This window comes from Thunnus maccoyii, chromosome 19 (genome assembly GCF_910596095.1).
Source record: "Thunnus maccoyii chromosome 19, fThuMac1.1, whole genome shotgun sequence".
Lineage (NCBI taxonomy): Eukaryota > Metazoa > Chordata > Actinopteri > Scombriformes > Scombridae > Thunnus > Thunnus maccoyii.
Window position 1 is genome coordinate 1,303,004 of NC_056551.1, and position 14,376 is coordinate 1,317,379.

The following is a 14,376-nucleotide window of genomic DNA, read 5'->3' on the forward strand; positions in this document are numbered from 1 at the left end:
TCCCAGTATTTATTTTCCCTTCTTAGGGTGTCTTGAATGTAATTTTGAGAACTGTTATTGTATTGAGGCTGGAAAGATGAGTGTGTTTTGGTGTAGTTGTTGTCAAGCAGCTTCTCCCACCACAGCTACACCCAGGATTCACCTGCTTTCACCAAATAAAGCTGAATTTCAGTCTTTTCTCCACACAGTCAATGTTCTACATATAAATATGCTTTTAATTTTTGTGCTTTTCAGGAGCCATTCGAGGATGGGTTCGCCAACGGAGATGAGCTGACCCCGGCTGAAGAGGCTGCTGCGAAGGAAGCAGCTGAGTCCAAAGGAGTGGTGAAGTTTGGCTGGATTAAAGGAGTCCTGGTCAGTAACTTTCTACATGCAGTTATTTGTTCATCTCTATTTTCTATTGCAGTCATTCAATCTTTTCTTGTGGTTACTTTCTTATTTTAGTGTTTTTTATTCTTCAAATCCAGTCACAAACACTTCAAATCACTATATAAAGAGGAGACAGCTCGTATTAGAACATATCATAGTACTAATATCAGTAATATGCTACTCTTACTACCTGGTTTTAAGGAGGTGGCCTATGAGTGTGATTTGTGATGTAAGTGCATGTAAACACACTGAATGAGGTGGATCACAGGTGTTAAGTGTGCCACTCTGTAATTTGAAACGTACATGTTGATAGGTCACACTCTGTTCATGATTTTGGGCCATGAGTGTGAGTCACCGCTGGCTCAGAGGAAGAAATCACTCACAACACCTGAGAGACGTGATTCATGCAGAGCTGTTTGAACTTTATTTCAAGTATATTCAGCAGAGGATGACTTTCTCATCCCGTGTCTGGATATTATCTTTCTGCTTTTATTTTGACACGAGAAGTCCGTACTTCCCCTGTAATATAAACCTTGTACTCATTCTCATGTCTGTTAGTTGGTTTGTAATGGCTTTCATCAAGTGGTGGAGGATATTTTTTAAGTATGACATAAATGTGATGTTCAGCTGATTCCTGCAGGGAGAGGAGGCTCCTATAGATCAGGGTCAGCTGAAGACTTGCAGCTGGGAGGGATTCTGTATCTTCCTCAGCAGAGTCAAAGAATAAACAAAGACTATAATGTGGAAAGAACACAATCCATGTTGTTAGTTTAGTTCAGAGATGATTTGGTACCGTTTTTACAGTTCAGTCCCATTTAAAAAAAATCTGCTTTTTGAGTTATGAGATAAAGATGTCATCTTATAAGATGAAAGTCAAGAGAATTAAATTGTAATTTTAAGCGATAAGTTATATAAATAGACATTTTTATATGAGATAATAATTGTGAGAATAAAGTCATAATTTTTTAATTAGAACAGTAAGGAGAAAAAGATTATTCTCAAATATTATAATTATATTGTGACTTGTACCTCTTAATCCCATATTATGAGGATACAGCAACATGTGTCCAACATGTAGCCAATCATTGACCGATCATTGGCTTATTACAGCTACAAGTTGTACAGTCCAGTCTGAAAGGAGTACGAGACATAAAGCAGCATGCGGTGGTTTAGTGTGTCGACATGCTGGTTCTTATTTTTTTCACCGACACCAGTTGAGCCCTGGAGTCCTCTTATTGATAGTGTAAGCTCATTCTGAATGAAAAGTTCTCTGTGAATGTGTTCTCAGATAGATAATGTCTCCTCACAGGACTTTTGAGTGATGAAGTTGTTTTATTTCAGGAAGCTTCATATTTTTGGCCACATGTTGCATTAATTTGTGTCTCAACACTTCTCAGTCTTCCTAAACACCATGTTGAAATCTTGTTATTGTTCACCTGTCACTATTGATATCAATACTGTTGGAAACGTCCAGCAGTAAAACTGTACTTGTCCCTCCTCATGCATACACAGTAACAGTCATCCTGTCTGCAGGTCCGCTGCATGTTGAACATTTGGGGTGTGATGCTCTTCATCCGCATGTCATGGATCGTGGGTCAGGCTGGAATCGGTAAGTAGAGATCACTGAGAATGATCAAAACTGACTTGTTTACATTCAGCTCTCAGTATGGTTACATGGTGCTGCCTTCAGAAGGAACTTGTGTTCTGGACATGAGAAGTTGTGTATGCAATCTGCCAACCACAAATACATGGTGCAAGACTTCTGTTTTCTGCATTGCAGTGTCATGTTGAGGAACAAAGAGATTGCAGAACCAATCAGACTTTAGATCTAACATGTTAAAAACACCTCTCATGTACTCAGAGCTCACATAACGTTACCACTTTACCACAAATTGTGTAAACTGCTACATTTTAAGGAGACATTCATGTTCTGTACAGCTGTCAAAACAAGAAGTTTCACACTTCCTGTTTTGATGTGTTGTGTCATCAGCTATCACATCACCATCAAAGTCACAGTTTAATCCATGCACAGTGATCAGATCCATACTTGACTGATCAGGCTTTTCATTCTTGAGATTTGGGAACATGAATGCTTACTAACTTGTATGACCCTCTAAATGCAAAACAGCTAGAATGGTCAACAGTTTTCTTTTTCTGCTAAAGGAATAGTTGAAGACCCTGTAACGGCCGGTGTTATCATCCAGCCAGCGGCCGGTCAGGAGTGTTTCGCTTTGATGTGACAAAGACTGCACATAACTGATACATTCAAATGTTACTGTCCAGTAAAAGCGAGCCAGCAGCCCATATTTACTGACATGTGGGTGCTCACAGGGTGGTCATTTCAGACTCTGTGTACAAGACTGTGTCAACTCCCCCTCCAGCACTTGTTGATAATTCTCCACTTTGATGTGAAATATCAGCACAAAGTGACACATGTGGCAGACTGCTCCGCAGCAAGCCCGTCTTGTTACTTTTCACAGAGCTCTCGGAGTGATTGGAAAACCTGCTGGAAAACTGTTGACAGTGTTGCACATTCTTTTCAACCTAGAACTTAACACTGTGTTTTCCTCTACAGCTCTGTCCTGTTTGATTGTTCTCATGGCCACCGTAGTGACGACCATCACCGGCCTCTCCACTTCCGCCATCGCCACCAACGGATTCGTACGAGGAGGTATTTGTCACGTTCTTTAATAGCATACACAAAGAACACAAAAATATTGACTCCTCCTGCTCAGGAGCAGCAGAGTTTTCACAGAACATGCAGCCTCTGCCTGATGTGGAACGAGGTAATCCACATGTGTGATTTTAACCAGCGTGAGCAGCTATCAGTATGCAGTCAGTCATCCATCACAGTGCAGTGTCACGTGTGCAGATCTGTTAGGACTTAAATGTAAGAGGGTTAAAAACACATCTCTCTCTGTCGTCTCAGCAAGAGGGGAAATTCAATGAGTTTCCACATTGCAACACTTAGTGTTGAAGTGAATGGAAGCAGTGGTAGCTCTGGCAGGGTGGTCTGACATGGATATTCACACCAGGTCATGCACAGTAGGCCGCTAACTAGTTCAATATTTCATAGTGAGATGAGATGAATTCAAATCAGAGTAGAAATGGTATTTTTGTTGTCCACGTATTGGATTCCTTCCTTTTGGCCTCAGTGAGGATGTTTTTTTGTACATTATGGGAATACCATGATCCATATTGATAACGGTTATATTTAATGTACTTAGATTTGTAGTTTAACAGTGTGGGTAGACAGTATTGTCATTTTGCTGTTAATAGCGAGTGCCCAGCCATCCTCTTGTGTAGGCCTGCCTCATGAGGTAGAACCTTTGTACTCCATAAGGTGATTGGTTCATTCTTCTAGAGCCAATCACATGCTGATGAATGCTTTTATACTTTGTGCCAGGACTTTTTAAAGGTGCACAATGTGTTAAATTCATGTTCAACCAAACATCCCAGTTCATTCTTGACCCTGGAAACCAAACAACCCTCTGACTAGTTGTATCTGGAGCTTTCAACCATATCACCAGAGGTGGAAAGTTACCAAGTACATTTACTTAAGTACTGCACTTGAGTGCAATTTTCTGATACTTGCACTTTAATTGAGTATTTCCATGTGATGCTTCTTTATACTTCCACTCCACTACATTTCAGAGGGAAATATTGTACTTTCCACTCCACTACATTTCAGAGGGAAATATTGTACTTTCCACTCCACTACATTTCAGAGGGAAATATTGTACTTTCTACTCCACTACATTTATTTGACAGCTTTAGTTACTTTTCAGATGAAGATTTGCCACAATGGATAATAATCAGCTCTGCAAGCACTGACTTTCCATTTTATCTCAGGGTCTTATCATGAACACAAATAATCTTGCTTCATTTTACAAGAATACATTAGTCATTTCTAGTTGACATTGTGAGTGTATGTGATGTTCTATTATGTGTAGCTTGTACTGTTATTGTGCTGTTATTTGTTTTGATTGTAACCTGCCAAAGGGACTGCAGAGGAAAATTAGCTATAAGCTAACTCTAGTACAGTACATCAAGTGGTAACATTTATGTTTAACACTGTAATGAAATGAATAAATAAGACAAGATATAACAAGCTTTTAAAATACAACACATTGTTAAAGATGAAACCAGTGGTTTCCAACCTTTTTGGCTTTTGACGTCTTACAAAAAGCAGTGTGTAGTCGGGGTCACATTTCACATGTCTATGAGTTGTTAACAGCTCCACCAAAGAGTGATTTTTCCCTCTAAACTTCTCATATCACAATCAAAATAATGTTTTATTTTGCTGATTCATGGCTTTGTTTTCACCAGCGCCGTTTCTTTTCTTCATTCACTCTCCAGCTCGCTCAACCACCACTGCTCTCTCTCTCTCTCACTTGTTCCCGCTCTCTCGCTCTGGTGTCGAGCTGGGGAGGAGAGGCCAACTTTGAACACCAACAGACAAATCCCGCATAGTAAACCTTAAAGTAAAACAAGTACTATTGATATAATTGTAACAGCTACCGAGCTTGTGTATAGATTTATCTCGATGACAACTGAGAACAGATCATGTAATGTAGTGGAAAGCATGTGGACCTTGAGTGTTTGGTCAAATGATCAGTGTTTTGGCGCCGGAAGCCAATGGAGCATTAAAATAGCAGCGTCTGACATGTATGAACTCACTGAGAATGACAGTGCACAATGTTCCAGGACTGACCAGGTGTTCAGATACCAGTAAGGTAGGAAGACGGGTTTGACTAATAGATCCATGAGTTTAAAGCCACCAAAACACTGCTTAACAATTTATAATACTACAAGACAGGATTTTTATCACAGCAGCAATCATTTTATCCTCAGACACAGTAGAATTATCCTGGTCACATTACAAAGTCAACAGGAATTTCAGCTTGCATGTGTGTGATTAACCAACGCGGCGCCTTGCTGGAAAACATCACATTACTTTGCAGAAACAGTTGAACCAGGTTAAACTTTTTTACTGGACAAGTGTGTTTTGTTCTGGTGGTCGTGTTATTGAAATATATAAGGGAGCTGTGTGTTTTCATACAAACGTATGTTTAAACACAATCTTACAGTTCAAGCCCAACCAATCATCTATACATTATACTACTATACTACTACTATTAAATCACCCGCACAATACCAGCAGCCCTTCAGCACCTACTTTCATCTCCTCTTCCTGCCATTGAGTGTAACATTTAATGGATAGTTGAAGTGTAAGACATTAGTGAAAAGGCAGAACAGAGTCACTGAGGATGATTAATGCAGAGTTTCTTTCAGCTGTTTTTTACATTCAGGTAAGATGATACACTAGTGAAATGTCAAAGCAGAGATTTGTTGAGGCTTGTTACAGTAGAGTTAGTTTGAACCATTGTTACATTTTGTAATTATTGTCACATTAAAACCTAAGTTCTGAGTCATATTTACCGTTAAACTGAAGTGTGTTTTTCTTTTTTTCCTCCCCTGGTTCTTCCTTCTACTTCACTGGGTCATGGAACCCTTTTTTCTCTTTTCAGATACATGATCACCTCCTAAATCCTTTACTGGTTATCCTGTGTTTAAAAATAGTAAATCTGTATAAATTGAACTTTGTTTGAACTGTGACAGAGTAGAGTTTCCATTGTCAGCGAGTCCAAATGGGTGGCGATGTGAAATGAGTCTGTTCTGCCCAGTAAAGTGTGAGATTTTAATCACATGACTTGAGACTAACTGTATTACAGTCTACCAGAGCTTGTTTGTATTGTATCAGAAATCACTTCAAGTATTCCAGGTATTCCATAAAGGATGTGACTAGTTAATTTCTGTATTGTTGCATATGTGCAGAGCCAAACCAACAATAAACTCATCCTACATACTGCATGTGTATCAAGTCTTATTCCACTGTGCTGTAAACATCCGTTGTTGTCCAAAAACTATTAAAAACACGTCAATGAGTCGCACAGCTGCACTGAGTGACATGCTTGCTTTTCCCTGAAGACAGCGGTTATCATAGTTTGTTTAGAAATGGCTCCAAAGAGTAAAAATAGCCATTTATATAGTATTCCTCAGGAGCAAGATTCCTAGTTCGGCAGACGTCAAGGCGCATGTGTGGAAACGTGGTTTGGTTTACAGCTTCACTTGTTTGTTGTGCTACATAATACAACCTCTTGACTTTGAGAAATTTATTATGTAATACAAAGAACAGCACAAAATCAAGAGGTTGTGATATGTAGCACATCAAGCTAGTGAAGCTCTGTAAATGGCGTTTCTACGCATGCACAGTGACTGGTTGCTATATTATCGCTATTTTTACTCTTTGGAGCTGTTTCTAAATAAGTTGCAGTAACCAATGTCTTCAGGGGTGAAGGAACAAGTCATCCACTGCAGTGTACGAGTAGACAACAACGGAGGTCTACAGTGCAGAGGAATAAGATGTATCAGGCTTTGGATACACAGACAATACTTGTTAGTAGAGCAGTTCATCGTTGGTTTGGATTCAAACATGAATTTTGCTGACAAGAAGAAAAATACAGAAAGTCGCCATCTAAATCCTTTTAAATGTTTTGCTCTAGTTAGCCCATGAGCCCACAATATGACATTTTACATTTGCATTTTTAATATGAATAATAGGAGAAGCTGAACTCTGCAGAATACCATGCTGCACACATCTGGACTCATGAGCCTGAAGCTTGTAGACCTTTTTAATGTTGGGTATATCATTCACATACTCAGCTCAGATTGGGCAGTTGTGATCTTGTTATACTGGCGCATGGCAAAGTGATTCATTTCCTGAGTGTTTTTCTTATTCAAGTCCTGTTCAGCTCATTAAAGTTGTAGCATAGAGAATTGGGAATCTGTGAACATGATAGTCCGTTTTAGTTTGAAGTTCTTTTCACGTAGGTGAATGGAGCAAAGAACAACAGCGTGCTTCTGTTTCCAGAGGGAATCAACATGAGCATCACGGGTTGTCTCCATATTGCTACTCCTGCTCCAGAACATTTGCATGAAGTTGAACCTGTTTAGCTTCCCCAAGTCACACTGCTGTGTGACTTTTTAGTCTCTGACATTTTCGGTCGCTATGATGTTATATCAAGATTCTATTCTCAATGAACAGCAGTCTGTAGCACCTCTAGTGTTTGAGTGTGTATTTGTGAATGGGAAATGATGAGGACTGCAGCTGCTGTGCGGCTAGGGCTATGCAGCAGATGACTGCATCTATATGTATAAAGATTAAAGGGGTGGTTTGGATTTTTTTTTTTGACAGCTGTTTCTCAGCAGTGATAGATGATACACCCAACTGGATATTATTTCTGGATAATTGCATAGATAATATCCAGTTGGTGATTAGAGATTTCTAACCACCTGGTGACTGGTCAAAACCAAAATGAGTTCCAGTCGTGCACGGGGCCATAAAAGTAAAACAATTGATTCTACAACACAGAGTGCCACAGACAGAATCCATGCAAAAACACACACTCATTGTGCTGCTGAAGTGACCAGTCAGGCCTCCTGGTAACTCTAAGCTGCTTTGTTTGTAGGCAAGAGTATTACTACAGACTAAAGCCCTGTGTTGGTAGTAAGTACTTGCTGTTTTAAACAGCTGATTAGCAGTGTGATATGTGATCCTGGAACTAAAATAAGCTTGATGTGGAGTGTGGGCTGCTCTGGAGACCTCTCCCTACTATTGGATTTGTGTGGCCATGGTGTCCTGCAACATGACGCACTCTTAAGAGGAGGATGCATAATTGACCAGCGTGCTAATTGTGCTAATGGAAGCCTCTGATGGCCCTGCTTGTATAAGTCTGAGGGTATTTTAGTAGATGAATCAGGCTCTATCTCTGGTCATGACACTGAGGACAGCTCACAGGACCTTTAGCTCTCCTCTGGGAGGAACTGACAGCTGTAGGAAACCGGCTGTTGACAGTGATTCTCCAATGCAGTACTTTCAGATGCAGACGTTGCGCCATCCTCCGACTATGCATGAACAAACTCAGTAAAAGAATGATGCTATATATATGTAAATACACAGTCAGTTGAATTCAAACTTGTTCCACATTTTCACTAACAACTAACATCTTGTCCATTTCCATCTCTTTCCAGGTGGAGCGTATTACTTGATTTCGAGAAGTCTCGGCCCAGAGTTTGGAGGCTCTATTGGTCTGATCTTTGCCTTCGCCAATGCAGTGGCTGTAGCCATGTATGTGGTGGGCTTTGCTGAAACTGTTGTGGAACTTCTTAATGTAAGTCTCTCAATGCTTAATGGTGCTTTCAAACAGCTAGTATTTATTGCTGTGTCTTCTTCTGGTCCAATTCCACCACTTCAGCTCAGATTATGCACCATCCTTACTAAACCCCCTGCTGGACCAACAGAGAGAATGGTTAGAAAATGGCACCATTAATATAGCAAGTTTAGCCAAGGTAATTGATATGAAGAGGTATAATATTAGTCTGGGTGTGTACCAGTAAAATTACGTCCTCCATTGTTTTCTTCTGTTTGTTTTTTGTGGTTGCTATGGTGACACACAAAGCTGCAATAGTGAGCTGATAAACTCAATTGGCAGCAGCAAATAGCAATAAACTTTGCGCATATGCAAAAACACCAGTTGATGTGTTTACAATGGAAACAGTAGAGGTGGTGATAACTGCTCACTATCTTGGAGCACCTCTAGAGTAAACCTTTCAGATTTCCAAGCTTCCAGTTTATCAAGAGTAAGCTGAAAGGAACAGTTTTTATCTTATGCAGGTTTTTTGTTGACATCCTATGGTTACTCCGTCACTATGTCGGCAAATGTAATGTGGTTGCTCTGTGAAGGCCTTCAAACGTTTCAAACAAATGTTCCTGTTTTATGCAACGTAATGACCTAAATACTCTTTTTTTTAATGTTTTAATTGTTGTTTGATTTGTAAGCTGCCCATCATGGAACTAAATAAGTAACTTGTATTCTTAAGGCATTGGCAGTTTGTTGTTGTTCCTTTTGAACAGCTCCTTGTCTTGTCTGTCAGGGTGTCGATGCCATCATGACGGATGAAATCAACGATATCCGAATCATCGGCACCATCACAGTAATCCTCCTCCTGGGCATCTCTGTGGCAGGAATGGAATGGGAGGCCAAGGTATGAACTGGGTCCCATCTCTTATACCGAATCTGCATTGAACCTACATGTGCATAAGTCTAAGCCCTGATGAAAATTCTGACGACAGACTTTGAGACAAAACTTTCAGGTTCAGTGACACGCTGTGATTGATTCATACATCAGATCAGTGGTGACTCATCCATCGGTTAATTTTCTTCTCTTTAGGCCCAGATCTTCTTACTTATTGTACTCATCACAGCCATCATTAACTACTTCATCGGAACCTTCATTCCTGTCAAGTCGAAGGAATCTGTGGGCTTCTTTGGCTATGACGGTACGACCACACTCAAGTGTAACTTCTCTTAATGCAAAATGAACATGTGCGCCATCTCACAACCCTCAGAGCTGATATTCGCATTGTTTGTGCTACATGTTTTGTCAGCTGTCTTGTTTGTGTTCTCCTGTCAGGTTCTATCATGTGGGAGAACATGGGTCCGGACTTCAGAGGGGAAACCTTCTTCTCTGTCTTTGCCATCTTTTTCCCTGCAGCCACTGGTATTCTGGCAGGAGCCAACATTTCAGGAGACCTCGCTGTAAGTCACCACTTCAAAACACGTCTTTTTAAGCTAGCCAACTAGCCATCAGGCTAATTTAGCAAGTCCTATTGATTCTACTAAAGGTCTTCACTGAACTAAAAAGGGAGATCTGGGCCGGTATTTATCAAACACAGAATCTTTCCTAAGTCATCCTGGGACTAAAACACTCAACTGAGCTACCTCCTACACTGTTTTTCAATTTAAAAAAAGTAGATCATATAATTAAACTTTGTGCCTTCTCTTGGTCATCCAGTGACATTGATTTACACTGCTTGTGTTTGTGCTGCACCTTGCATATATTGTGCTCTATAGCACACATTGTGTTGATGTTGCAGTCAGGGCTGAGGGTGAACCAATAACTGGTTGTGTCAGAATCATCAGTGTTTCAAAGCTGCATTTCCCTTGTCGCTGTGAGGTTGCCAGGACCTCAATTAATGAGCATGTGCAAAAATGTAACATTTCAGCTGAAATGGTATCTCTTAATAAGCTCATAGTCATCAGTAGTCATCAAAGTGGCTTTCTCCTGCCAGCTTCTAACAGGTCTGGAGCTCTCCTCAATATTGTCTGAGATAGGGGTCAATTCCTAAGTTAAGGAAAATTGATAAAGTGCTCCTAATCTTAAAAGTAAAACCAAGAATTCGCCACTCTGACAATTTTTTTGGTGAGTTGGCAGTGATTAAAACTGATTGGAGGAACTTTTGCATGGTGCTGGGATTGTTTTACTGTTTGACTTCTCCGTCACTGATTACTGAGAGCTAATGACCTTCAGTGTGGCAGTTAGATGATTGATGACATCATTTAAAAGCCCTTCATTGATAAGGATTCAAATGTTTGTGCAGTTATAGATTGCCTGTTCTCTTAAGTCTGTGTTGTGATTGTGTGTTGCAGGACCCACAGCTGGCTATTCCCAGAGGAACACTTCTGGCCATATTGATCACAGGAATAGTCTACCTGGGAGTTGCTGTCTCTACAGGTGCAGTGATGCCCTCTATATATGATATTCTTTACCTTCTATCACACTTATGAACTTAGTTTTAATAATCCTTTCATCACACCAGGCTCCTGCATCGTAAGAGACGCCAGTGGAAATGTGAACGACACAGTCAGTTCTCAGTTCATGACGAACTGCACTGATGCTGCCTGCAAATTTGGCTATGACTTCTCTTACTGCAAGAATGAAAAAGATGCCTGCCGCTACGGACTCCAAAATGACTTCCAAGTACGAAGCAGACAAACATTTCAGAGGGAGAGGTGAAAACAGTGATGGTTGGTAGGTGCAAAAGTCAAATAATTCAATTTGCATTTCACCTTCTGTTCAGGTCATGAGTGTGGTTTCTGGTTTTGGACCCATCATCACTGCTGGAATCTTCTCTGCCACTCTGTCCTCAGCTCTGGCCTCTTTGGTCAGTGCACCCAAAGTGTTCCAGGTAAGACCCAACCTAAACTGCATTAAGGTGTCTAAGGAATTACACTAATAACAAGTCAGCAATTTAGAATGAGATTTGCATTGTAATTCATTTGTAGTTTTTGATTCTGAAGACACAATATTTTCTGTTTCCACAGGCTTTATGTAAGGACAACATCTACCCTGGCCTGGGCATGTTCGCCAAAGGCTACGGCAAGAACAACGAGCCCCTCCGAGGATACATCCTGACCTTTGTTATCGCTCTGGCCTTCATCCTCATCGGTATGGCTGCACACGTTGCTAATCTGCACAATAAGGCAATTATTATTGTATGAGATTGTACGTAGATGCTGCAGTGTTCATTACACTCCACAATATGAAAAAATTGGTTGAATCCAACAGCATAATGACTTTGCACTTCCAGTGAATTGATAGAGTAACCTAGAGTCTTATAGTCAGCCAACAGCAGGTCAGCTGAACATGAAAAAATGTAAAAAACAATATGAACTTTCTTATGATTAGTACCAAATGACATAGTACTTGTCACAAACTTAGTTTATGGACTGTAAAATAAAGCGGGATTGATTTTTTTCTGTTTGTAAAGACCTAAGTTTGACAGTAAGAGACAGAACAGGCGATAGAATCTTCAGATTCAAAATAGGTCTTTATCTGACCATGAATCTGCCTATTATTAAATATTTGTGTAAAACTTAAAGTTAGGCCTGATGGAACTGTTACTTGAAATGTTTCCCCAGTTTTTTGGCTGGACTGGAGGACATGAAATTGCAGATGGAAGTTTTGTCCCATTCCGAGTTGACTGTTTTGATGCTTTCCTCTTACAGCTGAGCTGAACATAATTGCCCCCATCATCTCCAACTTTTTCTTGGCATCCTATGCCTTGATCAACTTCTCTGTGTTCCATGCCTCACTGGCTAACTCACCAGGTAAGATCAAGACTCTGAGAAACTTATCACAGTAGAGATCCTTTGTCAAATTGTAAAAACGAGCAGCTCAGCAGAGTCACGAGTCATATGGTGTTAAACAATGACTGTGATGGGAAATAATAGGATTTCAAAAGGAATTACTTGAAGCACTTAGACACGTCCTGAGCTGTAGAGTGCCTCAAAGAGCTTAGAGCCAGTGTTTTACAGCTCACAGCACAGGTCATATCAGACTGCCCATGGAAAAGCTAAGTGACCCTCTGAGGTAGAATTAATGTGTATTCTCTTGGTGTACGGCTGAAACAGTCTGATGATCACTTGCGTGAGTTGCCATTTTTAAACAGGGACATTCGATATGGTTGTAAATGTGCCAGTGTAAGCCAAATGGCTAATTTTCCATTTGTTGTTGATGTTCCATGGTCGGATGTAGAATTAGCAGTAAAATAACAATAAACCAGATGACACAGAACAATCAGAACAAGGTAAAACATAAAAGTAGATAAACAAAGGGTTTAGAGCTGGACAAGCAAAATGCCATCCTCCTCTTTGAAGAAGAGGATGTGATCTTAGTACGGTCCTCAGCTGCTAGCATTAGTCAGATATTTGTAATACGTTTGCTAAGACAGTGTTTCCCATACATTCTCAACTGTCCTCTTTCTTACTTCCCTCAGTCACTCAAACACTATACTGTTGCATTGAAATATGTGTCTACAGTGTGTCACTGTTACTGAAACACTGCCACATCAGATGAGTCATTTAGCAAGCTAGTTAGCTCAGCTGCTAACCAGATAATTAGCTTTTTGAAGAGACAGACTTGCTAATAGTTTGTGATATCTGTGAACAGACCAATATCTTCTCCTGTTTTAGACACTCTGGCACCTCAAAGGTCTGCACAGTGAAGATAGTTTGCTATTTATCCAAGTTGAACTCGAATCTAAAGATCTGTGTGGATTTTCTCAGGGAGCCGGTCTGCTGATTGGCCATTTCATTAAACAACAACATGCTTTTTAAAATGTTTTTTCTGCTTTAAATGCTGGTGTGCCACTTTTGGGTAGTATAAGCCAGAGAGTTATGGTAATATTTTATAAATAGCCTTTGGACATAACAATTTTAGGTTTAATAAAGTTTAAAGTTTAATTAAACTTTTTTTTAAATGGACATACCCGAAGCCTACCTGTGATTAAACTTGCTACAGTAAGAAATTACAAACTCCATTTACATTGAAAGATCTAAACAAAAGTACACATAAAATGAACTGCAAAGTACAATGTCTGGCTAAAATGTTCTTAAAAAAATCTAAGTTTTTGAAAAGCACAGTTTTATAAATTCTTGGGGATTCCCTTTAATATTACAATAAGGCTTGTAAGGTGTCAAACAGCTTGAGAAGAAATCATGGAAGAGTTGGCAGAATAGTAGATTTCCAATGTATATATTTCATAGTTGCCAATAAATCCAGAGAAGAAGGTTTCTTACTTGTATGTATTTTCTGATATGACCTATTACTGTAAATGTAACTGTTTGATGCAGTATAATGTCATATTCTTTGAAGAAGAGGACGTGATCTTCAGCTGCTAGCATTAGTCAGACATTTACAATAAGTTTACTAAGTCAGTGTTTCTGATACACTGGCAACTGTCCTCTTTCTTAGCTCCCGCCCTCCTGTCACTCAAACGCTATACCGTTGCATTGAAATATGTTTCTACAGTGTGTCACTGTTACTGAAACACTGCCACATCAGATGAGTCATTTTATATGATTCACTAGGTAATGATTATGAGTGACAGTTAAGTTAAATTGGAACAAAAAGCCTCTGGCACTTTGAAACCCATTTAAATGTAGAGTACATCATTTCATTGTTGTTGTTGTTTTGTTTTTTTTGCCCTGCTGTTTAATGACAGATGCATCAGAACAGTTTGCCAGGAGCTGTCACTGGGTAATGTTAGTGGGACAATACACTAGCTAGTATTGTCAATGTACATCAAGGAGAGAGACTGAT

At 39.8% G+C, this 14,376-nt stretch overlaps 1 protein-coding gene across 1 annotated transcript in view; it reads left to right on the plus strand.

Annotated features, from left to right (window-relative positions):
* The window catches only part of slc12a2 (solute carrier family 12 member 2), a 72,234-nt gene that overhangs the window by 29,976 nt on the left and 27,882 nt on the right, over positions 1-14,376 (plus strand). The window contains exons 2-13 of the mRNA XM_042394384.1: positions 235-354; positions 1,903-1,978; positions 2,945-3,040; positions 8,464-8,603; positions 9,367-9,477; positions 9,664-9,772; positions 9,907-10,031; positions 10,923-11,007; positions 11,093-11,253; positions 11,354-11,461; positions 11,598-11,721; positions 12,282-12,383. Of these exons, the coding sequence (XP_042250318.1) occupies positions 235-354; positions 1,903-1,978; positions 2,945-3,040; positions 8,464-8,603; positions 9,367-9,477; positions 9,664-9,772; positions 9,907-10,031; positions 10,923-11,007; positions 11,093-11,253; positions 11,354-11,461; positions 11,598-11,721; positions 12,282-12,383 (1,357 nt within the window). The remainder of the gene's footprint in view (positions 1-234; positions 355-1,902; positions 1,979-2,944; positions 3,041-8,463; positions 8,604-9,366; positions 9,478-9,663; positions 9,773-9,906; positions 10,032-10,922; positions 11,008-11,092; positions 11,254-11,353; positions 11,462-11,597; positions 11,722-12,281; positions 12,384-14,376) is intronic.